At 41.9% G+C, this 26,904-nt stretch overlaps 1 protein-coding gene across 2 annotated transcripts; it reads right to left on the reverse strand.

Annotated features, from left to right (window-relative positions):
* Positions 1 to 499: 499 nt before the first annotated feature.
* Positions 500 to 17,412, reverse strand: RAP2C (RAP2C, member of RAS oncogene family). Of its 2 annotated transcripts, none has more exons than XM_017349937.4 (4): positions 17,277 to 17,412; positions 14,844 to 15,663; positions 12,058 to 12,370; positions 500 to 3,005 (listed from the first exon to the last, which is right to left on the reverse strand). In XM_017349937.4, exons 2-3 carry the CDS (start codon positions 15,114 to 15,116, stop codon positions 12,092 to 12,094), a joined length of 552 nt encoding a protein of 183 aa, XP_017205426.1. In that variant the 5' UTR covers positions 15,117 to 15,663; positions 17,277 to 17,412; the 3' UTR covers positions 500 to 3,005; positions 12,058 to 12,091. The 2 variants fall into 2 exon arrangements, with proteins under 2 accessions (XP_017205426.1, XP_017205427.1); XM_017349938.4 differs by lacking the exon at positions 17,277 to 17,412 and adding an exon at positions 15,777 to 15,917.
* Between the last annotated feature and the right edge of the window lie 9,492 nt (positions 17,413 to 26,904).

The raw sequence follows: 26,904 nt of genomic DNA on the forward strand, positions 1-26,904 counted from the left end.
GGTTAAAAAAAAACTACTCAGTTCAACAATTTAAAAATACTGAGTTGGGTAGTGAATAAAAGTGGCTGGAAAAATCTATAAAACAAAGTGATAACTTAATTGTGTTGAATTTTTTGAACTCAGTATTTCAAAATTTAATAGTAATGTTTAATGTTATCTGAAATCTTCTACACATGGACAATTCCCAGCCTACAAACTTGTACCTGTTCCACTTTCTGAACAGGCCAAGTAGTGTGCATTATTCTTTCTTTACTCATTATTCCTACTTTGACTTATTTATGTTATTCAAACTGACTAAATATCACCTTTAGGACAAAGCTTAGTCTTTTCCCACCATATACCAGAACAGTGAGTAAGGAAATAAGTGAATAAAAATGACATGTAATACAACATATGTGATCATGTTTATCAAAAATGACTTTTAGTTATAAAATGTTTGAGTTACCAGATCTAGAAAAGAAGCAATACACCAAATAATTAAAGAAACCAACCTCAGTAATACAGATGTCTATTTTATTAAAAAAGTTACAAACAGGTGGACTGCAGGGTTGTCTTACAAAATGACAAGAATGAAATCTATTGGAAAAATTTTACTTTTACAAATCTTTATAGGTAATTGTTCAATGTTTGTACTTGTGATTTGAGATTTTACCTTTCACTGATAAAGATACAGTACATTAGATCCATGATAATAGGTTACATGATTTTATTTGCAGAGCCCTACTGCAGTGATTTGAACAACTCCTAAACAGATGCCATAGTAAAGACAAGACATATATTGCATTTAATATTAATTTATTATTCTAATAAGCAACATGCAATCTATTGAGGAAGCTAAAATAACTTTTGGTCCCTTTTCTTAAAATGTGCTGGAGAAACCATCATTAAAATCACTTTCCCCTGATTCCTGTGATCCTAAGTGAATTCAAGTTAAATTTGCTGCTGAGGTCAATGACAATGAACACTGTAAATTGGGGGGGAGGGGGAAGAGAGAGGGGGTAGGGAGGGAGAGAAGGGGAGAAAGAAGGAGAGAGAGATCCATAGGAAAAGAAACACTGTCTAAAAATCAATAAGTTGCAGAAAATTTAATCATGAATTATTTGATTCCTTGAGAATTTGTCAAATCTCATAAAGATGCACCACAATTACTTAACCTACTTTGAAATGAATGTTTGGTTTTAAGTTTGGTATTACAGTGCAAACTTAAATAAAGTATTCATTTCAAGCAGTTTATAAATGAGGAAATGTTTCAAGTGCCTCACCCTTACAATTTTATCATAAAATTCCAAATTTAAGAGCAACAGTTTATTTTGTGGGAATTTGATCAGGAATCAAATGCAACACGATTTAAAAAAAGGAAATCAAAGTTTAATCAATTTCTACTCAATAATTAATGGTCATGCTGACCAGTAAATCACATGAATGTAGATATCACTTTATTTGAACATCACACACAATAGAAATTTAAAATTGCCACACCCTTCCATAAACCATCACTGCATATATTAGAGCTTTCCTTGACACAGCTATTGAGCTATTATTATAGATCAAAAGTATAGTTTTGGTTTGTTTCATTTTATTTTATTTAGAAGCATGTTCAAATGACTAAAGCTGGGCTCCTAAAATCGAGAACTTTGGTGCAGTAGGTGAGCTGCAGTTATAAACTTCTGCAAATTAAAAGCACAAGACTAAAACCAAATCAAAACCCAACAACAAAATACTGTCAAACTTACACAATTTAAAAATCATTGCTAGAAAAAGCGCTCCTTGTCACGATGTTAAAACTGAACCGAAAGATTACTCTATAAGTTTCCTTTCTGTTTCTATACCTGTGTTACTGTTAAAATGTTCAAGTATTCAGACAAAATGTGCTGATTAGGTAAACAACATGGAAGGCAATGGCTATTAGAAAGCACATTTGCAAAAATAAAATTTAGCCCAGAGACTTGGTGCTATTTATTCTCCCTCCTGTTACACAGATTTTGTCTCTACTACGAACATGCTTCTTGAGAAATAACTAAAAAGCAATTGTGATAGTGCAAGAAAACTTTAACAAATATTGCTTTAAACTATTACTCAGAAAGACAAATATTAAGAACTAGAAAGTGTACATGATTTGATTCCAATCAATTTTACATGTGCAGAAGTCTACTAGATGTCAATTCCAAGCCTGACAGGCGCAGCCGAGCTATCTGTGTTTAGGTATACAATTAATTTACCATGGATACAATATCCCTTTTCAAAGGCATTGCTAAGTAGGTCATAACTAAATTTAGAACTTCACAGAAAGGAAAATGTTACTGCCGCAATTCGATGCTGTAAATGAGATTAACACGTGTGAAAACCTAATGGAATTGAATGCTTAACTCTTCAACTAAATGCTCTACAGTCAACTTCAAATACCCAACATGTGAAGTACAAACACACCTCACAAACTGCACTTGAAGAAAAGGGATATTCCATCCATCCAGATAAAATGTCATCTTTAGTTGCTTTTTACAACACTGCCACATGTAAACAAAGTCTCAAAGTATTAACCGACCATTTAAAGGAGAAAGATTTTACAAATAGAATGAAGCACTGGTACGAGGTAATATACAGAAGTAACCATTTGTTTAAGGCTCAATTTTTTCTCCATTATAACTTTCTTTTAAAAGGCATTGAGTAGGTAATACTGAGTTTGAGTATTTAATAAATACAAGCTGAGAAACTGATTAAAGAAATCAATTAAAATATTAAAAATTAACCCTTGCATATTAGCCGTCAATAAGAACTTAGAAAGCTATAAAAGGACTGATTGATAAAGAACAGATTTTAAACGTATGGTAAACGTGCTAAGCATTCCTGTTTAAGGTCGTTGGATCTTGAAGGCCAAGACCTTATGCACTTAATTAGATGTATGGCAACATGCTGTAATAGAGACAGGTTTACCAAGGCTCAGTTCTGCAACCCAGGTTGTAAAGTTCTCCAAAGCAGCATCTGTGCAAATTTCCTCTGAGTTTTATCTGCAATTAAGATTTAAAAAAAAGTCACAAAATGCAGAAATCTAGAGTTTACGAAGAGAACACTTTCAACTGATCAGTAAGTACAAACATGGAGGTGGTTAACAAGCATAACAAGCTCAACACGGAATCTCACGGGATTCCCCATTCGTTTAAGTTTAAAATAAAAAAAAGTAATTTGCTGTGGTCCCGAAAAGTCATCAGAAACTAGAAATACAGTCATGACGCGCTGGATATAGACTGCATGTATCTGGAATCACACTATTTCCATAACGTGATCCCGCTGTACACCTGTACTATACAATATTAAAAATGTCCTTACTGTAAATGATCTTGCAGTATGAAAGCTGTGGCGAATGCTGGTTCTACTTTGAACCTGATCTCTTCTTAACTGGAAATGGTATTAGAAATAAACGCACATTAATTATGAGTTAACTTGGCAGTATGCTGAACTTCTCCAAAATTTAGTTTTTCAGGAATTTAAAATAGGAAAATAGGACTCCACGCTGGTGTGGACACTGAACACCTACTAGGTGCCCTGGCCTGGCCTGGATGCTGGACGTCAGCGGCAGGTCCCATTTCCCTGTTCGGAAGTGCGGCCCCCAGGAATTCCTGCTGTAATTGGGATTCCTTGGTCTGCTCTTCCAGCTGATAGATTCCTGCCCTTCCAGTTAATTGTTTGGACAGACACAACGTCCTTCAGCTGTGCTGAATCACCAACTAGCTTCTAGGGGAACGGAATTACATCTTTTCTTAACACAGAAGATAAAATGTTATCAGAAAGCTAGAAATAAAAGTAGAACAGCGACTATGAAAGAATGGCAAGCAAAACCAGTGTCAGACCATCCAAGGGCTCTGCCGGTATTTACAAATGTGTCATTTTAATTTCACTGGACAGCATTCAAAGAGCAGGAGAGGAGACTATTAAGCAGCTATTTCATAAATATGTTTAACTTGAAAAAACGTCTGCTCATTCTTACTGAAATTCTGGCCCTAAACACATGAGGAAAAAAAAAACACAAAGCTTGCTTTTTTAAACTAAAGTTCAGATTTTTGGGCATTAAATTGTTAATTAGGACACTGGTCATTTAAGGTTAGGCAAGTCTAGTTTCCTGAAGATTAATGTAGGGATAAAATACTTTGCTCACAGGATTGTAAACATCACACAATGTAATACACAAAAGTACCTTAGAAAGTATAAGTGGCTATACAAGTGTCAAGTATTGTTTTCATTACCCAGCTGTTACAATTTCTAAGACCAGGATTGTGTCTTTGATATCCAAACTAAGGACCTACATATCTTTTTAGCTTAGTCTGAACCTCTACACCTACTTGAGACACAACCATATTCACTATATATGCATTTCATTACAAAGACTTTCCAGTAATTCAGACTACACTGCCCTTCAATTAATCGGGACCAGTAAATTTCGTATACATTTTTATCTACATTTGCAAAAGTAAACAAGTATAAACAGCTCAATATTTTAAAATATGACTTAAATATTGAAGACTTATAATGTGATGATTTAATAGCTTAGGCACTCACTGGAATCAAACTGAGACCATAATTAACTTTATTTATAGCCAAAATAAACAAGAATACAAACCCACTTATTAGCCATTACGCTATATAGAATAAAAAGTGATATGCTTATCACTTCCCACTCTCCAATAACCTGGCTAAAATTTGGGCCATCCACTTTCTACCAGATTATGATACTCCAGTGAGACTGAGAGAGAAATTCCAAGTCAGACTCAGCAATATTAACATCAGGCATAGTTTTAAACAAAGTAGTAATACTGGCTACTTCTCAAAACAGCAATACATTATACTTCTTGGTAGCAATAAACCCTGAAGCAAGAGTTTGCATTAAGCAAAAAGCTCTCAGATCTGAATTTCACAGAATGCAGTAACTAAATGTTCTTGCTCCACACTGACAGCAAAATTGTCAGTGTGCTAACACGCTCAGTCATTTTGAAAAACATCCCGGGACCTTTGAAGTCAGCTGGCCAAAGGAGTCCTGCTTCACTCACAGAATAGCACTATCAAGACACATGGCAAAGGTGTATCACACTGTTTCTGAGATCATAACCCAAGTTACCCTGCTCCTTCTCAAGATTCCAACAAGACACCCACAAAAACCTTACCTCTCCAAGCTTTTCCTCAAACTCCTACTTAACTATTTGGTTTCACCTTTTCACACTTTTCTAGTGAAGTACAAAAGCAAGCAAACAACAGTCCCGATCTTGTGCTCAGGAGATCAGGAAACAGGGTCCTCCCAGTAGGGTAAATTGGCACACAAGAATACCAAACACAGAACTGAAGGACCAGAGACCACTACTTATGTCAGCCTGAAGAAAAAGGGAGATTCCTGACTCAGGGCTAGCACATCACTTCCCAGGGCAGCAGAATGCCTGGGATGTTAACAAAGGCTCCTGAAAGGCTTAGCAGTTTGTAGATGTCTTTCTAGCTTAACTGGACTTACCATTCCTAAACACAGTGGTATTTACTAGCATTCTTCAAATGTGCCATCATAACTGCTTTTATTTTTCCCCAGTTTTAGCTATATAATATTCTGGAGATTTAAGCCAAGGAAATTTTTTTTAAGTAAACTTCTCTTCATGTTTTTTTACTTGGCATTTTCATACCCAAGTTAAATATCAATTGTATTAGCAAAATACCATGCTGGAATTCTGTTGACAGAAGTTAAGCTTTTGTTAAATATCTTGCTTCATTTCTCTAATGTGCAAAACACTCATGAAGCTTTTGGGGGGTGAAGGGGGAGAATTATGTCATTAAAAGTGCTCACTGTCACCTACCCACGACAGAGAGCAAAAGCTGACCCTGCGGCAGATTCCTTGAGAGAATGCATGCATACTCAGTGTTGATGGTGAAATCACAGTGCAAGAAAGGATGAGTTATTTTTCTAATGCACCAGACCTAAAATGTCCAAAAATGTAAATGAATATGATGAATTCAATTCTGAAATCTCAAATAATAGGATAATAGGATCACGTTCAGTGAAAACGCACAAGAGTGCAAGCCTAGTGAGTTGACTCCAGCTCCAAGCTGTGACTTGGACCAGGTAGGATATTGCTCGCCTCACCTTTCAACTGCATTTTCTGGGGGCCAGCACTGTGGTGCAGATCAGGCGACATCTGATATGGGCACTGGTTCAAATCCTGGCTGCTTCTGATCCAGCTCCCTGATAATGCACCTGGGAAAGCAGCAGCAGATGGCCCAAGTGCTTGGGTCCCCGCACCCACTTGGGAGGCTCCTGGCTTTGGTCTGGTCCAGTCCTGGCCATTCTGGCCATTTGGGGAGTGAACCAGCAATGGAAGATTTCTCTCTGCCTCTGCCTGTCTGTAACTCCACCTTTCAAATACATAAATCTTTAAACTGTATTTTCTGAATCTGATATCTCTTGATTTTAGCCAAAAGGCTGAGAAGCGATGGATCTGATACCTCTTAACACTGTAGCTAATCAAAGGAATTCGGGAGTGTATTTTTGAATGGATGATTTTTTTCCAACAGCCGACAGGAATTAAGTTTTTTCAGTGAATTGTAGAATGGTGAATTGTAGAATTCCACTGAGAAGTAACCCCACAAGGAAAATCTTTCCTATAGTATGGCTAGAACACTTCCTTGGTGGCAAGGCTCCAATTTTATGATGCAAGTTTTTGTTAATTCTACTGATGGTTCATTCTAAGCCAGAGAAGTAATGGAGTAAAGCTGAATGTCTCACATGCATTTCATTCTGCAATAAAAGCCTACACTTGAGGTTAAAAGGAAGCAATTAAAGAGGGAACAGATATACAAAGTCATTCTAATCACCAGACAGCTCCACACCCAGAGCAGGTCTAACTAGGTACCTACACACTCAGAACAGTCTCACTGCCCTTGTGGGGGCCAGTGATGGTCTAGGAGAACTAGAGGTGCCAGAAAGGGCAAAGCAGCTCTGTTCTTCCCTTGTACCCCGGGTCCACCGTATGTCTTTATTGTACACACTACTCCAAAACATATTTCATCCTCCATTCAAGTCCTCCACTTCACTTGGGCTCATGATACGAGCTAGATGACAGATCAGCCATTTTCCATACTCAAGATGACATGGAAAATAAGGCAGGGGAGGAAAAGTAGTATCTAACAAAACCAACTTCTGCAACAGAATTACAACCCAGTGTTTGATTGATGATTACTATTTTAATTGGCTATGAAAATGCCAGAATTTCAATCTATACGCTGTGACTGATCTTGAGGATTTTCCTTTCGTGTTTGCTGGAGCAAAATCAGCATGTATCTGATAATTAAAAGCACTAAAGCTAAATCAGAAACAATCCTGATTCTACTTTTTTATTTACTTAAAAATTGCTGAAAATGCTAATCAATTCCACTGTATTTATTCAGAAGTAGTTAAGTCTAACTAGACAAAAATGGCATGGGTTGTTCAGCCTCTCGGGAGCCTTTGCTAACATCCCAGGCTTTCTGCTGTCCCGTGAAATGATGTGCTAGTCTTGAATCAAGAATCTCCCTTTTTCTTCAGGCTGACATATATAATGAACTGGGGCTGACATAAATAATGATCTTTGTTCTTTCCTTGCTTCCTGGTGTTTGGTACTCTTATGCACCATTTACTCTAGCTGGGAGAATCCATTCCAGTATATACTGTGAAAAATGGTATAAAATCTCAGGAGACATTTAGACTAGAATCCCAACCCCCTTTTTCTTTCTTTGTAACTGGACTAGCACATATGAATCCTTGAAAAATCATATTTAAAAATTTCTACTTGCCCAAAGCATATACCAAATTGTCACATTTAAGGGATAACTTTACTGCGCTTCCTCTCTTCCTTTCAAGGAACTGGCAGAATATTTCAGGATATCATTATGCTACTTGTTGGCATTCTTTCTACTTTGAAATCACCTCTACCTCATCCTCTCAAATCCTACGCACTCTTCAAGGCCTGACTCAAATGCTACTGCTCCTTCAATTTGTCTCACTCTGTTATTGTTAACTAGGGGTGATTCTACCCTCCTCCCACCCCTTGGGGGATGTTTAGCAATTTCTGGGGATATTCTTGTCTGTCTCAACTTGGAGGCTGGGGGATTGCTACTGGCACTTAGTGGGTAGAAGCCGGGGATGCTGCTAAATAACCGATAAGGCACAGGACAGCTCCAAACCACAGCCAAAAATGCTGAACAACGGTTTTAACTGGAGGTAGTCTCTTCTTGCCCTACGTGCCCACAGAACTGCAGCTGACTTCTCTTATAGTGGCATGAGATTATTAATAAAACATCCATCCTCGTCAACAGCAATATACCAAAAGAGCAAACTTCCAATTCTTTACACCAGCACAGAGGAGCAGTGATGCTGTGAATAAAGCCAGAATAGGATGACAATGCTGATCTGGGTTTCTCTTATGCTGTTGTGGCACAGTGAAAGTGCTACAAAGTACTTGATGGTAGCCCCCTCAAGTTGAATAAGGATGAGGGCAGTGTATAAAGAAGCTGGGCATTGTTTCCAAATTCACACTAAAATTACTGCCAATGGGAGGGAAAAGGTGACGAAACAACCCTGGGATTAATGCAAATAAACAGGTGTAAGGTAAGAGACTGGTGAACGAAACTGAAGGATGTCAAGAAGTAATTGGGAGGACTTATCGAAACGATTTATTTCTTAGAGCACTGATAAAACTTCCCTCAGTTAAAAGCAACAAATTAACAACAAGCACAGTGTGATTATTTAAGTCTTCTTATTCCTTCTTAGGTAAAGTACTCCTAAATGTTAAGGACAAACATTTCTCAAATCACCTTCACTTGCTGAAGTTGGATCTTCAGTCTAGATCTAGGATGGACAGACATCAGAGTTCCACGACTCATACTGCAGGATTCAAAAGCCGTCGTCTATTCTTTTAGGCAAATGGTGTGAGCAGGGACAATCAGAAACTTTACCAGCCTCAGATTACAGATTCCCATGCACACTGGTTCAATCTTATTTGATATCAAAACAAAACCCTGCTCATAGTGTGCTGTGTTCTAAAAGATCATGATCAGAGAGTTCATTTAATATTTGCAGAAATGCAGCTGATTGGATATTTTTTTTTTTAATTTTTTTTTTTGACAGGCAGAGTGGATAGTGAGAGAGAGAGAGACAGAGAGAAAGGTCTTCCTTTGCCGTTGGTTCACCCTCCAATGGCCGCTGCAGTCGGCGCTGCGGCCAGCGCACCGCGCTGATCCGATGGCAGGAGCCAGGTACTTATCCTGGTCTCCCATGGGGTGCAGGGCCCAAGGACCCGGGCCATCTTCCACTGCACTCCCAGGCCACAGCAGAGAGCTGGCCTGGAAGAGGGGCAACCGGGACAGAATCCGGTGCCCCGACCGGGACCAGAACCCGGTGTGCCAGTACCGCAGGCAGAGGATTAGCCTAGTGAGCCGTGGCGCCGGCCTGATTGGCTATTTTCTCAAGGCTTACATTTTCATTTGTGCATTTTGCTTACAAAACAAAAAACAAAGCGGAACACTACACAGCGAACATTACCCATTACTGTAAAAATGAGTAACTATTAGTATTAATTTCCAATCTTTAATCAACAGAAATGTAAGTAGTAGGCTTGTGATAGGAAAAAAGAAATCTATGTATTCATCTCCGTAAACCAAATGGATTAAAAAATAATTCAGATCACAAAATGTTGTGAAATGAAATAAACTCAGAATAAAAAAGTTTTTGAAATGGCTTTAGAAATTGTCCATTTGGGGTGAATGATTGGCCCATGTCCCAGATCAGAGTATCTGGGTTTGATACCTGTCTCTCACTCCTGACAATGCAGACCCTGCAAGGCCGAGGTGATGGTTTAAGTCATTGTTCCTGCTGCTGGGGTCTCTGAGAGCACTTGGGGAGTGAACTATCAGACAGAAGCACTTTCTCACTCTTCTCACTCATTCTTACTCTCATGCATGCTCTCTCTGTGTCCCTCAGATAAATAGTTGTAATAAAAAGAAATGATCCATTTGCCGTTTTGGCTGAGACCAATCTTATTCTGCTTATCTCCTATAGCTATCTACATTACTGCTGCAAAGAACTGGAAACATCTTCCAGGACTGGGTTACATTTTTCTACAAAGATGATAAAACTAAAACCAAGCGTGCATACTTGTTCACCGGCCCAGTTAAAAGTGTCAGCTAGCAAAAGAGAGCACATGGTAAAGACGCAGTCACCACACAGAACCTGTTCTAACTTGAACCTCACACATTAAAGAGATTCTAGAAGCAAGAACGTGGTACTCAGTCACCTACATACACACCTGTGCCTTCCTCAAAAGACGATACTGCCAAGTGCCATGCTCCAATCAAAATGGAAGCTGGACTACAGTAACACATTAGCTAGACACAGGAAAATAAGTGAGTTTTCATCATATTCTGGTATGCTAAAAGGCTGATAAGGGAAAGCATTTTGAATAAGGCACTGTTGTCATCCTTCATTTTCAAAGATGATGCTACCTGACAGGAGACCTTGTCTGAAAAGATAAATTAGAGACCGTTAGTCTATCCTCCGGGGAGCACCTATAAAGCCAGACCTTTGATTAGGAGTCATCACTGCGATCTAAAATGCCTGTTGCCATTTGCAACACTGCCTCCCAGACTTGAGGTCAGCCTTGGCTCAGAAAGATCAATTCCATTCCTGATACTGTCAGGCTCGTCTGGTATCTTACTGTGGTTTCTCAGTCATCCACAGTGTTGGTTGTCTTTATTATCTGAGTGTTACTGTCTAAGTGAGACTATTTGCTCAATTACAATCGAGACTAAAAGACTATGACATGAACAAAATAATCTCATTTTAAATGTTCAGTAAGTTTTATGTTTTTCAAAACCTCATGTAAAACTTTTTTTAATTTCTCAACTGGACACTTAATCTACTTCCAGTTAGACAATACCATAGACAAATTCTTTCACCCATACTCAAGCTCCTCAAATGTGTATGTCCCTATATCAACTATTGTTGCTTAAGGCAAAGGGAAAACAACATTTGTGCTATTAGAAATTAGCTAAACTATTGGGTATTTCTTTCATTACCAGTTATTTTCATTACCAAGAATAAACATTTTTCAGTGTCAATAAATATGAACCATAATACTGGTACTTCAACAATGCTTCCTTTAAAGGATATACCAAATTTGAACAAATTTGTATTTCTGATCATTAGATTTGTTAATTTTACTATAAGTTGAAAACCTACAACTTTTATGAAATACGTCTTTTAAAATTTGTGCATGTATTTAAAATTCTTATTTATTGTGATAACATTTACTAAAACATTTTATCATTTAACTCAATGAAAGGTTTGAAAGTTTGTTACTGTGTCTATTAATTTCATTAATCAACTGAATGCTTCCTGTGCTTACAACTGTACCTTCTAGCACCTCACAGATGGTTTAACCAGATTCTCATTTGGACCACATATTCATAATTAAGTCAAGATATATTGTGGCACTATAATTTTCTATTTTCAGAGGTCACTTAAGTCCCTCAAGTGCAAGGTGCAGAAGAAAGTGATTAAATAATCATCCAGTTAAATACAGCACTTGGATGATTAATAAACTGATTATTTCAATTATAAGCAACTCTGCTGCCTGCATCTAAAAGCTGAAAAGTGTAGAAAACATCACCAAACTAATCATCTTCTGAAATTATTATTGAAGGCTCTCCAGTGCATGTTAGAAGACACATCATCAAAGCAGGGACAAGGTGTATTGTGCTTTGACTCACCCCAAAGAAATGCCATCTATAAAGTGGAGAGAATAGTAACTCAAAAAAAAAAAAAAAAGGTGATGGGAATACAGGCAATTTCTTACCTTTGTTTCATTTATTTGCATTTTTTTAAGTTTTCTGCATTGAATGTTTACCATTTTGTGCTTGGGAAGATATCATTTTAAAATAAAGAAAAATTTAAGATTGTGCCTTGTATATCAGTAACCAGCTTTTTGTTCTACCTGTTAAACAAAAAACAAAAACCCACCCCACTGCCATGCTATTACAGTCCCACCAACAACTAACCTGCTCGGTATGGCCATGATTGAGGTTATCTTTTTTACTGGACAACACAAGTTGTGCAACACTGATCTTGCTTCTCAGGCAGGGATGAATAGTTCATTTGTCTGACGATCTCAGCAAAAAGTTCATCCACCATTGATTTACTTTTTGCCGATGTCTCCATGAAAGGGCAACCCCATTCTTGAGCCAAAGCTCTGCCTTCTGAAGACATAACCTCTCTTTCTGGTTCCAGATCCACTTTATTTCCTACTAGGATTAGTGGGACTTTTTCATATCTCTTCACTCTGACAATCTGATCTCTCATGGGCTTGATATCCTATTCAAACAATCACAAAGAGAAAGAAAAATAAGGCATTTGTGTAACAATAGCAAGATAACTGTGGTATTACAAGAAAGTCATCCCTTGCTAAGTACAGAAAGCTACATTCAAAATAAAATCACATACCCAAGTACAGAAAACATCATCATTTTGCTCACTGAAGTAAGAACTCGATAAATTCCACAGGCCCTACCTGCTGACTTTATATCAAGAATATAAAATGTAGCTTGCCTACTAACCATAAACTAACTCATAGTAATTACCTCCCCTCGTCATCCCCAGGCTGTAGTGATAAAAAAAAAAGTTCCCAAATACCACTGATCCATTCACACACATGGATGTTCGGCCAAGTCCTAAACCTGCCTGCTTGTCACTGCTTTCTTATAACACCTGCTATCCTAGCACAGGGGCACCATCTATACATTCCTGGCCATTTAGCAAGCTGGCGCCAGAGAATGTTTCAGGTGGGAACAAACAACAAAAACCAATTTGTAATGCCCAGAGGACAAAGAGTAAAAAAGAGTTGAAATATTTCATTTTATATTGAACATTACACCTTTATCTCAATAAAACTGAACACCTTAAAATGCACTTAAATATACTAGATATTTCTGTATTAGTGAGCAACTCCTAGGACAGATAATGCAGGAGGAGCCTGGGTGGGAAGAAGTCTTTCTTTGCCTGTGTTTGTTTTTAATACTTCATCTTTCCCCTACAAAAGATAAGAGCATTAGCAGTTTTCCTGTAGCACCAATTTTTGGAGGGAGAGGTATCAATTTAAGACAATATTAGAGATTTAATCCTAGCATTAGTTTTTAAGATTTCTCACAACCCTAAAAGATATGCCTTAAAAACAAAACATGTGTTTAATTTGGATAATTACAATCAACTCAGAATATTCACGTGCAGGTAGAAGGAAAAATAAGGGGCTGTAAAAATTTATAAAAATACGGTTATTTGCCAAAATTTGATCTGATCATGAATCACCAGTTCAATCTTCCAGGTTAAACTGCTTTTCCCGTTGTCCTTATGGTAACCCAAGCTCAGCTGAGAATCCAAACTTAATGGCATTTGGGCTCAAAGGAGTCTGTCTGTTGAAATACTGGCAGTTTTTTCTACTCCCTATTTATGTCTGGAACAGAAATGGATTTGATGGGAATCTTAGGAGACACCCTTCAAAAAGACTCGCAATCTCAAGAGAGTCAGCTGTGAGAATAACCAATCTCCCGAGGATCTGCAGAAAGAAAACACCTGTCAAATAGCACCTTTCGTACTTTCTGGGGGAGAAATACTTTTATGATATTATCTCTTTGGAATTTAAGCCTACATAAATTGAACTTTACTTTGGTCTCAATAGCTTTGATTCATTTACCCAAAACTTCTTATCTCAGGAATAAAAACTTGAAGTTGCTGTATCAGGTTACTGGAAAAGTTCACTATAGTACTTTAATTTAAAGTACTAAAGAAACTCAAATTAGTACATTGTATTGGCTCAAGCACTTAAGGTCTCTTAAGTAAGCAACATTAAGTGCATACCTTTAAATGCAGAAAAAAATATATATCCATTTCCTAAATCAATGGGGGTCAATATAATGAGTCAATATGAGGTTCTTTATTTTCAAGGAATAAATAGCAACATTTATTGCATTTCTTAAATTAACGTTAAACCTCCAGTCCCGTCTCCCGGTGAAGGCCAAAGCAGAGTTTCCTAAGAAACTGGACCATATCCAGTTTGGTCACTCAGTCTGGGGTAAGAAATCTACACTTCTTTAGTGTCCTCAGACCCGCTTATTTTGTGTAAATACAGGCAATGTAGCCCAAACAATCTGGATTGACCGCCAAAGGAGGTCATTCATTTTTCCTTGTTGTTGGGGGGGGGGGGTTTGCTGTTAATTGTAGGTACTAATCTTTTCAGTTGGTAACTTCCCTTTGTATTCCACGCCCCAAAGTAAAATGACTGGAAGGAAGGTCTCGGGTTCTTCATCTAGCAATAGTAAGATTTACAAATCTGGCTGAGAACTTGGGAGATAACAGAAAGGGGGAGGTACCCGGGAAGCAGACACAGATGTGTTATCTGTGCAACAGATAATGGGCTCCAAATCCTTTTCCTTTCAAAGCCCTCTATTTGCACAAGATTATTTGTTAAAGGTTGTTTTGTTGAATGGGTTAATCAATACTCAAGAAACTTCCAAAAGGTTACATTCTAAGCTAAAGACAACCCATCTGTTCCTGGTCTTTTCTTTCCTTCGACTTAAAAATAACTTGAAAAGATTCGTGGCTGCATGATACCTCAGTACTCTGTCTCTAGAAACAACCTGACACTTTTCCACGCCAGGAGTAACCTCAAAAATGCGCCATGTCTAACTTTCAAAAGCCAAACACAGTCCTGAATGCGCGGTTCCAGCAAATCAGAGGTAAATCAGGATTACCACACCCCCTTCCAACAAATTACAAGACTTGGTTTGGTTACCTGAAAAGACTGTTGATTAACCAGACTATAAACCAGGATGAAACCTTGGCCGTTTTTGATGTAGAGATCTCTCATGGAGGCAAACTGCTCAGTTCCTGCGGTGTCCAGAATTTCCAGCACGGAGGGGGAAGAGTCCACTTCGATCTCTTTGCGGTAGAAATCTTCAATGGTGGGGTCATATTTCTCAATGAAAGTCCCGGTGACAAACTGCACAGTAAGGGCAGATTTGCCAACCCCTCCGCTCCCTAACACCACTACCTTGTATTCCCTCATGAGTCTCCCCTTCACCAACTCCTACCCGACGCGGGGGAAAAGAACACCCCGCTAGCTGCGCTGGCTGCGGCGCGGCTAGGCGGAAGGTGGGCGGAAATCTGCAAACTGGCGAGGAGAGTGCAGAGGAGCCGAGGGCCCAACCGGGGAAGAAGAGGAAGTTACGGGAGGGGGAGGGGAAAGAGCCAAGTGTCGGGTGGGTGGGGATGGGATGGTAATGCCCTTCCTATAGGAACTGAAGCCCAGGCAGGGGGCGTGGGGAGGAGGGCGAGCTGAGAGCAGCCGAGCGAGGGTGGGGAGACGCGGCGCACCCCAAGGAGGGAAAGGGGTGGGGGCCGCGGAAATACAGCCCCGCGGGCAGTCGGGCGGTCCGAGGAGCCCGCAGCCAGGGGCTGCCCGGCAGCCCTCCCCCGCCCTTCACACAAAGGGGCCCAGGGACCCCGCTTCCTGCTAGCGCTGCCGCCGAGCCGGCCCAGGCCTGCGGGCCCCGCTCCCGTCACTGCAGCCCGGGCGGGTCTCTGGGCCCCGGCTCCAGCGGGGGTCGTCCGGCCTGTGGTGGGGAGAAAGACACGCATTACCCGCCTGACCCTCGCCCCAATCCAGAGGCCCCGGCTTCTCCTTCCCCCGAACCAGGCTGCCGCCGCCGCCGCCGCCGCCGCTTACCCTGCCGTCCGCACCCGCCCAGCCGCCCGGGAGGCTCTGTCACTCCAAGGCCATGGCCACCCGCTGGCTCCTGTGTGTCACCGCCGCCCCAGCGTGGCTGCTCGCCGAGGGGGAAAGGGGCGGGGGCCGTCCGGCGGCGGCGGCGGCGGCGGCCGCAGGGACTCCTGGCGAACCCACCTCTTTTTTTTTTCTTACCCACCCCCCACCCCACCCCCCAACACACACCCGGAAGGGTTTCCCTGACACACTGACTGAGGTGCCCCAGTTCCCCGAGACTGGACGGGATCACTTCCGGTGGGGGAAAGTCCCACCTCTTCGGGGCGAGCCGGGTGGCGCTGGGGCCGCGCCCTGCTGAGCGAGTGAGCAAGCTTGCGAGCCAGCGAGCCGGCCGGGGACGGTTTCGGGTCGGGGCTCCGGCCTTGGGAAAAGGCCTCTCCGAGAACCTCCGGCGTCTGGGCCTTCCCGCCCGCGGCTGCTGCTGACCGTCCCACCCCCAAAGCCATTGCAGCTCCTCTGCCTCAGCTTCAGCCTGCCGCAGCTGGGCCTGAGGACTTGATCCGCTCCTTGGCCCGCGCCGGATCGTCAGCTAACAATCTAGCGACCGGGAGAGCGCCTCATGTCCCTGGACTAGAAGTTGCAGGGAGAATAAAACCGCCCAGAAGTTTATTCTCTTTGCTGGTATTTTTTCCACTTGATATGCCTCTAAGAAATGCATGCAACATATTCCTAGACTTCGCTATGGCTCTGATTTGATATGTGGTGTGTTGCTTAGCCGTACCTGACAGTTAAATACACACAGTAGTTTTATCATCTTCTGGCAAATCTGCCTTGACTCCACTAGCAAATATTAAAGTCACTCCTTAAATTAAAAAAAAAAAAAAAGCACAAGGCTAGGTAGAAAAGAGCATTAGAAAAAGAATTTATGGTACTCCATTTGATTTCAACCATGCCTGCACAGCAGAAAAGCTAACCAATATTCAGGGAAGCGTTTATGGAAAATCCTTTGGACCTGCAGACTAATTTCTATTAAATTTCCGATCATCTGCATGCATAGCAATTTGCATGTTGTCTCTTCCACGTTCAAGTGTTTTTTTTTTAAAGGCCATTCTTTAGCGTCATTGGAATCTTAATACAAATATTAATTCCACTGTTAGCAAACACTAAGTTTCTACTTTTCGATAGAATTGTTACATATCTTTCCCTTTGCTGACTTTCTACTTGTAAACTTTGTGTCAGATCCACAGGGCCCCTGGGCCAGAATGCTAGGCTGTATTTTAGGCATGTCACTCCCTTTTTGATTAAAGCATGCACCCAGAAATCTAACAGATTCGGGGGCCAGCCGGGTTAAAGTCTCCCCAAATTCCCTTCTTGCAAGCCCTAATGACCAAACTGTTTAAAAAAACGATTTATTACGCAAATTGCTAGGCACTAGAAAACAGGCGAATCACAGCAGCGTGAAGTCCCACTGTCCCTCCCTGTGTATACCCCAATGTCACTTACAGTATTCGAGGGACTATTTAGTTCAGTTTCTCCTCGGCCTCAAGCTGGTGCAATCTCTCCCACGGAGTCCCCAGCTCTGGCTCCAGCTGGCCTGGGGCCTGCCAGATATCTGAGGCACTGCCCCCTGCTGGAAGAGTATTGGTCTGTGAGTTAGGAGTCTCCCCATAGGTCAGCGCTCCTTCCACACGTGCTGTTGCCTGATTTGGAGCTCTGCTGCTCATCTCCCTGTCTGGCTGTCTCCAGACTGTCTGGTGGAATCCACAGCCTTCCACCAGCCGTGCCTGTAACCGAGTCTGGAAATTCCTCTTCTGATCCAGCCAGCGTTGAGCAATCGTAGCCAGTCTCTGCTCTATTACTAAATTGTGAAAACAGGGAGTTCTTTTTGAAGTTGTCCCACCTGTTGGCAGCTCTAATCATCCCCGAACGTGTTGGCCCTGGTTTGGAGCGTTCTTTGTCCACACAGTGAAACTTACTCCTCCCCATGCCACACACTCCCACTGGGTCACTTTCATTAACTACAGGGTTGGCAAGTGTCACACTCAGTCTGAAGATCCTTCTAAACTTTCTTAGGAAGGGAAGTCATTACAGCATTCATTAGAAAAATGCAAAATTGGAAATGACTTCAGTGTCTTACAGTCGATGATTCTTATAAATTATGTACATATACTCGCAAAATAGGACAGTATGCAGCTATTAAAAAGAGAAAAATATATTTGTAAGTGCTAATTATGAAAATAAGGCCAAGATATGTTGTAAGGCTAAAGTAGATACTGAAAAATGTACAGTTGCTCCCATTAGTGTCAAATAAGAGTGTGCGTGACAGTTATATAACCATGGAAATCTGAAACAAAGTAATTATAGGTGAGAGATATTAAAGAACTTTCCTTTCTCGTGTTAATTTTTGAACAATGATCAGTTGTTTTTAGGAAAGGAAGCAGTAAATATAAAATTAGCATGTATTTAAAGGAGAAATGAAAGGAAGTTGTTAATCAACACTTTGTCAATAGACAGTTCTGCCTAGGGGTCAGCAGGGGGCCGGCTATGTGGCTTGTAAAGCCACCGCCTGCTGTGCTGGTGCCGGCATCTCACTAGGGCGCCAGTTCCTGTCCCTGCTTCTCCACTTCCGATCCAGCTCCTTGCTGAGGTGCCTGGGAAAGCAGCAGAAGGTGGCTCAAGTCCTTGGGCCCCTGCTACCCACGTAGGAGACACAGAAGAAGCTCCTGGCTTAGGACTGGCTTTGCTCCAGTCTTTGCAGCCATTTGGGGAGTGAATCAGTGGATGGAAGATCTTTCTCTATCTCCCCTCTGTAACTGTGCCTTTCAAATAAAAAAAATAAAAAATAAAAGATAGGGGGTCAGCAGATAGGCCTGCCCAATTTAAACAAACTCCTGCTTGCTGTCCTCAAACATCTCTATACTTAGAAAAGTAATTTCACATACATTATCTCACTTGTTTGCCAGTGTACTTTCATTAGGCAATAAGAGTATAAAGTCCAATTAGAATAGTGAGGCCCGGCAACTGAGGCTCAGGGCTCTGAAATGAGGCAGAGACATTTAAATTGCAGCTTCCCTTCGTGTAGCAGTGTGACCTCAAGCAAATGATTTCACCAGTCTGAGCTTCTAACTCCTTATCTCTAAAAAGGAGCTGAAATTTACTGTGACAATGTAATGAGGTATTACAGGTAAAGTGCCTAGCACAATCTTTTGTATATTATGGATCCGCAATAAATGCTAGCTATCTGGTTTCAATTCAAAGATTTAATGGGGTTCAATATTTTTTTAAAAAATGTATGTATTTGGGGCCAGCGCCATGACACAGTAGGTTAATCCTTCACCTGCGGTGCCCGCATCCCGTATGGGTGCCGGGTTCTAGTCCCGGTTACTTCTCTTCCAGTCCAGCTCTCTGCTGTGGCCTGGGAGGGCAGTGGAGGATGGCCCTGGTGCTTGGGCCCCTGCACCCGCGTGGGAGACCAGGAAGAAGTGCCTGGCTCCTGGCTTCAGATCAGTGCAGCGCCGGCTGTAGTGGCCATTTGGGGGGTGAACCAATGGAAGGAAGACCTTTCTCTCTGTCTCTCTCTCTCTAACTCTGCCTGTCAAAAAAAATATTGTGCTAGACTATCAATCCACCTCCTTCATGTATTTTGAAAAATTATTACAAAAGTAATCATCTATATGCTATTTTGACCTTCCTCTTGTCACTTACTGTATTTTGATGAATTTTTTTTCTCTTCAGAACACGTATAGGAGTGCTTCAAAAAAGTCTGTGGAGGGGCAGGTATTTGGTCTAGCAGTTAAGATGCCTGCATCTGTATTAGAATACATTGGTTGGATACCAGGCTCCAGTTTTTCATTCTAGTTTTCTGTTAATGGAGACCATAGGTGGCCTAATGATGGCTCAAATAATTGAGTTCCTGACTCATACTTGAGACCTGCATTGAATTCCTGGCCCCACCCCCACCCCCACCCCTAAGCCTTTTCGAACATTTGGAGAATGACCCAATGGATAAGAATGCTCTCTCTTTCTCAAATATATTATTTTTTTAAAAAAATTTAATTACTGAATATTGATTTTTATTTTTTAAAAAGATTTATTTATTTATTTATTTGAAAGTCAGAGTTACACAGAGAGGAGAGGCCGAGAGAGAGAGAGAGAGAGAGAGAGAGAGAGAGAGAGGTCTTCCATCTGCTGGTTCACTCCCCAGATGGCTGCAACAGCCAGGGCTGCACCAATCCAAAGCCAGGAGCCAGGAGCTTCTTCCAGGTCTCCTACATGGATGCAGGGGCCCAAGGACTTGGGCCATCTTTCACTGCTTTCCCAGGCCATAGCAGAGAGCTGGATCAGAAGTGGAGCAGCCAGGTCTTGAACCAGTGCCCATATGGGATGTTGGCACTTCAGGACAGGGCATTAACCCGCTGTGCCACAGCACCAGCCCCTAGATACATTATTTTTAAAAGTATAGGTTATTATTCTTAAAAAGTCTGTGGAAAATGAATTAAAAGAAATTAATTTTGGTGGAGAAAATTGTGAGATTCATGCATAATTTTGTCATACATTTTCCCATGAACTTTATGAAGTATCTTCATAGATCCCCAATTTTTTGCTTTTTTTTAAAGAGAGACTCTTTTTTAAAAAACTTTTTAAAAAGATTTATTTATTTGAGAAACAGAGTTACAGAAAGAGGGAAAGACAGAGAAAGCGAGATCTTCCAGGCACTGATTCACTCCCCAAATGGCTGCAATGGCCAGAGCTGGGCCGATCTGAAGCCAGGAGCTTCCTCTGGGTCTCCCACATGGGTGCAGGGGCCCAAGCACTTCGACCATCTTCTTCTGCTTTTCCTGGCCATTAAGGAGCTGGATCAGAAGCGGAGCAGCCTGGATTCAACCAGTGCCCATGTGGGATTCAGGTGCCACAGGCAAAGGCTTAACCTATTATGCCATGGCACTGGCCCCAAGAGACTCTTTTCTTTTTTTTATGTGTTTATTTGAAAGAGTTACAGAAACAGAGAGACAGAGAGAGATTTTTCCATCTTCTGTTTCACCCTGAAAATGGCAACAATGTTTGGGGCTGAACCAGGCCAAAGGCAGGAGCCAGGAGTTTCTTCTAGGTCTCCTATGTGTGTGGAGGAGCCCAAGCACTTGGGCCATATTCCACTGCTTTCCCAGGAGCATTAGCTGGATTGGAATTGGAGCAGCCAGGACTCAAACCAGCACCCATATGGAACGTACGTGTCCCAGGCTGTAGCTTTACCTGCTATGCTACAATACAGGACCTCCCCCACCTTTTTTTTTTTTTTTTAATGGCTGTACTGTTCTTTAGTTAACCAGTTCCCCATGAACAGACACTGGTTGCTCTTAGTTCTTTGCAATGAATGTTTGCACATAGGAGGGCACCTCAAAAAAGCTTATGAAAAATTCATATTATGAAAAAATGATTCATGGATTTCAAAAATTTTTGCACCAAAATTATCTTTTAATTCCCATTTTCCATGAACTTTTTGAAGTTCCTTGTATCACATTGCCAGTTAATCTTTAGGTTGACTTCCTAGTAATTCAATAATTAAAACTAAGGGTATTTACATTTAAATTTCTTTTGGGGAATATTGAGAAATTGTGCTTCAGAAAGGTCACACCAGTTCACATGGGGACCCATGCAGTATGATCATATAATTTTCTTTATAACTTCAGTCCAGGGATTACCAATTGTAGCATTTTATGGCTATTGTTATTTGCTTTAGGACACTTGCAGGACTGAAAAATGCAGGATACTGTTTTAGAAGGAATTTGGGCTTCAGAGTCATTGCCTTTTTCCAGCTACAGGTCCATTCCCTCATTTGTAAATTTGGGCATCTGGGCGGAATGAATGAGACAACCCATTCAAAGCCATTAGCCTTCCCAATGCTCAAATAATCGTTTTCCATTCCCAAGGCTCTAGGATGAGGGAGGGGGTGAATTCTCCAGAGAGCATGCCCTTGACGTTCAGAACTTCTGACTCAGTTCTGTATCAGCCTCCTAGTGATCAGGTATCACTTCCAAGAACACAACCCCTTTTTATCCATCGTGTGAAGAAATAGTAGGGGATAAACTGTTATGTATTTCTGTTAGGCCGTCACAAAGCACACCAAACACCGGAGTAGGGGAAAGGGTTTATTGGGGAAAACTCAAAATAGACCGGAGGGGTGGGGCAACGAAGGGGAAAAAAAGGGAGACAAGGAGAGTATAAGAGAGAGACAGAGAGGAGAGGAACTGGCGAGGAGAGAAGAGAGAGCAGAGAGGAGAGACGAGAGGAGAGGAGAGCAGACAAGAGAACACCTGTTCAGGAACAGGCCCTTTTAAAACTTTGCCGGAGGGTGGGCAGGGAAGCAGGAGCAGTGAATCCCATTAGGATGGGGGTGGAGCTTGACACAGGTAGTCGGGCCACGTGGCTACCTGGCTTTCAGCAATGGCTGCGGGAACCAGGGCATAGGATGTAAATCAGGGTGTAGATCACGCCATAGATAAAACTGCGCCAGTTTCCTAACATAAACTATATACAGAACATGTGAATTACAGGCACAGAATCTCAGTTTACAAAAGTAGCTTGCTACATATATGAGGCGCAGGACAATTTAGCTTAGGCACAAACTGCTTACTTCTCTTTCTACCTGTGTTCATATTTGGGGAGTGAACCAGTGGATGGAAGATCTCTCTCTCTCTCTGTCTCCTTCTCTCTGTAACTCTAACTCTCAAACAAATAAAATCTTTAAAAAAAAAGTAGCTTAAAAAATCACATATGGGCGGCCAGTGCTGTGGGGAGTGGGTTAACCCCCTGGCCTGAAGCACCCACATCCCGTATGGGCACTAGTTCAAGGCCCAACAGCTCCTCTTCTGATCCGGCTCTCTGCTATGGCCTGGGAAAGCCTTAGAAGACGGTCTAAGTCCCTGGGTCCCTGTACTCGCATGGGAGACCCAGAAGAGGCTCCTGGCCCCTGGCTTTGGATCGGCACAGCTCCGGCCGTTGAGGCCAATTGGGGAGTGAACCATCAAGTGGAAGACCTCTCTCTCTCTCTCTCTCTCTCTCTCTACCTCTCCTCTCTCTGTGTAACTTTGACTTTCAAATACATAATTTTTTTTAAAAAAATCAAATATGGATACCTCCTTCCGTGGCAACACTTGAAGCTATTAACTGTCCTGGTAATTTCACCCTCATACTCATTCTCCATCTGAGTCCTTTGGCATTTTGGGTCCCGGAAGAAGCTAAATGCTTTATTACTCATGCCCTAGGTCCTTGCCTCCCCCCCTCCTTTTCTTCTCAAAGTTGCCATTGAGTTAGCAGAAAGCTTGAATTGGTATTGTTCTGGGTCCTGCCTCCACTTATCTTTTTTTTTTTTTTTTTTTTTTTTGACAGGCAGAGTTAGACAGTGAGAGAGAGAGACAGAGAAAAAGGTCTTCCTTCCGTTGGTTCACCCCACAAAGTGGCCACTGCAGCCGGCGCGCTGCGCCCATCTGAAGCCAGGAGCCAGGTATTTTTCCTGGTCTCCCATGCCGGTGCAGGGCCCAAGCACTTGGGCCATCCTCCACTGCCCTCCCAGGGCCACAGCAGAGAGCTGGACTGGAAGAGGAGCAACCAGGACAGAATCCGGCGCCCCGACCGGGACCAGAACCCGGTGTTCCAGCACCGCAGGCAGAGGATTAGCCAAATGAGCCACAGCACCGGCCTCCACTTATCTTTTGAAGGGTATCTGCTCTTCTGATTTCAATGCTTCCATTAAGAGTAGTTAAATCATCCTGAGTTCTTTCCAGCTCCTTCCAGCCTCTAAGTTTCCAATATTCCCTTCAAACTCTGCTTCCAACTTCATCAGCCAGTTTTCCTGCCTGCCGGCCTCCCTATATACAGACCCTTACTATCTTTTTCTCATTATAAAAAACTGTTCCTTTCAAAAAAAAAACCCATAAAATAAAAATCTAATCCCACTACCCAGAGAAATTCATTATTAATATTTTACTGTCTTTCACAAATTTCTTCTCAGGGTAAGGTATATTTTTAAAGCTATGAATAGGGCCATGCAATTTTGCAAGTAGGTAACTTCGTCCACTTCCTAAAGCACTGTGTTTACATAAAGTATTAAAACTACTCTGTAACTCCCCCTTTGCCTGCCTGAGTAAACCTTCTTGCTCGTACCTGGCCTTTTCCTACAACCCATTGGTATTTAATCACATTCAGTGCTGCCAGAGGGAAAGCCTTCATTCAACCAGTGGCATTTCCCAGGAGGCTCTGCGCACAGCAGAGCCCACTATCCCAGCTTGGCCAGGCTATTGACAAAGAAACCTTATTTTCTGGTGTGACAGGTGAGAAAGTCCCCAGGAACTTAGGGCCCTCCTAAACAGGGGTTTATCTAAAACAGGTCTGAACTCCTTAATCATTTCCTCCTCTCTGGTGCTTTCCAAGATAGTAGAAAAGCATTTTATAATCTACTAAGCAGCAAATCAATGTAAGGAATCTCTTTTCCATAATAACAATACCCCTAATTTCTATGCATCAGCTTCACCCAGATGTGATGTGAAACCAGTGCCTTTTGCACTCAGTTTTTATTAATTTATCCACTCATTCATTCAACACACATTTACTGAATTCCTACTTCGTGTCAAGCACTTCGCTAGCACTTTCGAGGAAAACAGACAATGCAATCAACAGTTACAGTGCGGTGCGGCAGGTGCTAGGATAGACATGGCCAGGGTGCTTCCAGGAGACTCAGCAGAGGCCATCGGGGAAGGTTTCTTGGAGACGGTGACTGCTGTGTAGGCAAGGAAGTCAGAAGGGTTGATAGGGGAAGGCAACAGATAAAAAGAAGCCTTGTGTAGTAAATGAAGGGGTTTGACCTTTTCCCTGAAGGCTGTGGGAAGCCATGAAAGGTGTGCTTGCAAAGGTCAGGCAGTGAATTACCCGGAGCCAAAGTCCGGGCTCAGGCTCAACCATCCATTGTGCTGCTTCACAAGTCGCTTACCTTCTCAGAGCCTCCAGTTTCCAAGTATCTACTTGCTATTACTTATCATACTGTGTAGTATAGTATATTGAAATGTGGAGAACATTAAGCAAGCAAAAGCACCTTAATGTCTGGCATACGGCAGGTGTTTAACAAATGGGATTATTATCAGGTCTGCACTTTAGAAAGCTAAAAGCAGGGACTGGCGCTGTGGCATAGTGGGTAAAGCCGCTGTCGCCTGCAGTGTCAGCATCCCACATGGGCACAGGTTTGGAGTCCCGGCTGCTCCACTTCCGATCTGGCTCCCTGCTAATCACCAGGGAAAGCAGTGGAAGGTAGCCTAAGTACTTGGGCCCCTGAGCCCACGTGGGAGGCCTGGAGAAAGCTCCTGGCTTCGGGTGGGCCCAGCTGTGGCCTTTACAGACTTTTGGGGAGTGAACCAGCAGATGGAAGACTTTTCTCTCTCTGTCTCTAGTCTCTGCCTGCCCCCCCATAACTCTGCCTTTCTAATGAATAACTTTTTTTAAAGATTTATTTATTTGAAAATCAGAGTTATACAGAGGAGAGAGAGAGAGAGAGAGAGGTCTTCTATCTCATGTTTCACTCCCCAATTGGCCGCAATGGCTGGAGCTGCGCTGATCCGAAGCCAGGAGCCTCTTCTGGGTCTCCCATGCAGGTGCAGGGGTCCAAGGACTTGGGCCATCTTCTACTGCTTTCCCAGGCCACAGCAGAGAGCTGGACTGGAAGTGGAGCAGCTGGGTCTCTAATCGGCACCCATATGGGATGCTGGCGCTTCAGGCCAGGGCATTAACCTGCTGTGCCACAGTGCCGGCCTCTCAAATGAATAACTCTAAAAATAGAATCTAAAAACATGGAAGACATATTCTCAGATTATTACAGCTCATTTGAAACTGCCAGGCTGGTTCAAATACCAAAGCTAGTATTGGATGTGGTGGCAAGGTGGGTGATTTAATGATATAATGATAGTGATTGATTGATTACAGACTATATGTTAGGCTTTGTGAAAAGTGATTCACGCTCATCATTTCATTTAATCCTTGCAATAACCTTAAGAATTAGTTACTGGTATTGCTGCTGTTTCCAATTTTACAAATTAGGGCTCAGACAAGTTAAGTAACAAACAAAATTAAACAACTTGTCAGCGGTAGAACTTGAATGCTAACTCAAGTCAATCTGACCCCATTAACCACCTTGTTCACAGCAAGAAGTTCTTTTTCTTTGAAGAATAGGGCAATTAATGGGTAAGGAAACAATGGGTAGTAAAACAAACAAAAAAAGAATTTGTAGTTTCCGCTCCTGTTTCTCTGACCTTGAGTAAATCTGGTGGTTTCTATTCTGTCTGGGAACATACCTGTATGATCTGTCAGGAGCCACTTGACCTTGCTTCTGTGGCTCTTGATATTGATGTGGGGGTGTTTAACAAATTATCTTCCATGGTGCTCTAGAGCATTTACAATAGAGAAACTGTTGCCACTGGGACCTTGGTAGACTGCACGGAGCAGGTGGGGGGTGTGGGTAGTGGGAAGTTTAATTAGTTTTAATACTGTTGTAAGGAATAGTAGTTATTTCTTGGCACTGGCCATGTGTCAGCACTTCTGTGGGACATTTCAATCCTCCCAGTAATTCTGTAAGGCAGATACTACTACTATCCTGTCTAGTTTAGACATGAGCAAACTGAAGCTCACACAACTAAGTTCCCACAGCCAGGGATGCAGAGTCAAGTGGAAAAGTGGTACATTCATTTTAGAAATCTCACATCTGTAACTTCTTCCTTTGCCTCTGTAGCTATAATGCCACCACACACAAATGTAATCCTCTTGAATGCTTCTACTCCATGCACGGTGTAGTTACCATCAAGAGTACAAACACCGCTTTAACGATGTATAGGCAAATCACGTCTGTTTCTACTTAAAAGCATTTCATACCATAAGAGATCGTTCTTCCTTTCTCCTGTCTCTGTGCATTTATTCTTCTTTATAAACGTCTGCTCATAATAATGACATGCAGGGCTAGATTTGTGCTCTTTACTGTCGGTCCTGAATGGGAACTGGAAGATTCTTCAATAAGCACAAAGTATGATTGTAGGAACATTCTCGGCTCCAGTCCTACCCAATGCAACTTCCACAAGAAATTTTTCCTGTGTGCTTT

The sequence above is a fragment of the Oryctolagus cuniculus genome, chromosome X (genome assembly GCF_051225735.1).
Source record: "Oryctolagus cuniculus isolate XC-2025 breed Fujian yellow rabbit chromosome X, ASM5122573v1, whole genome shotgun sequence".
Taxonomy (NCBI): domain Eukaryota; kingdom Metazoa; phylum Chordata; class Mammalia; order Lagomorpha; family Leporidae; genus Oryctolagus; species Oryctolagus cuniculus.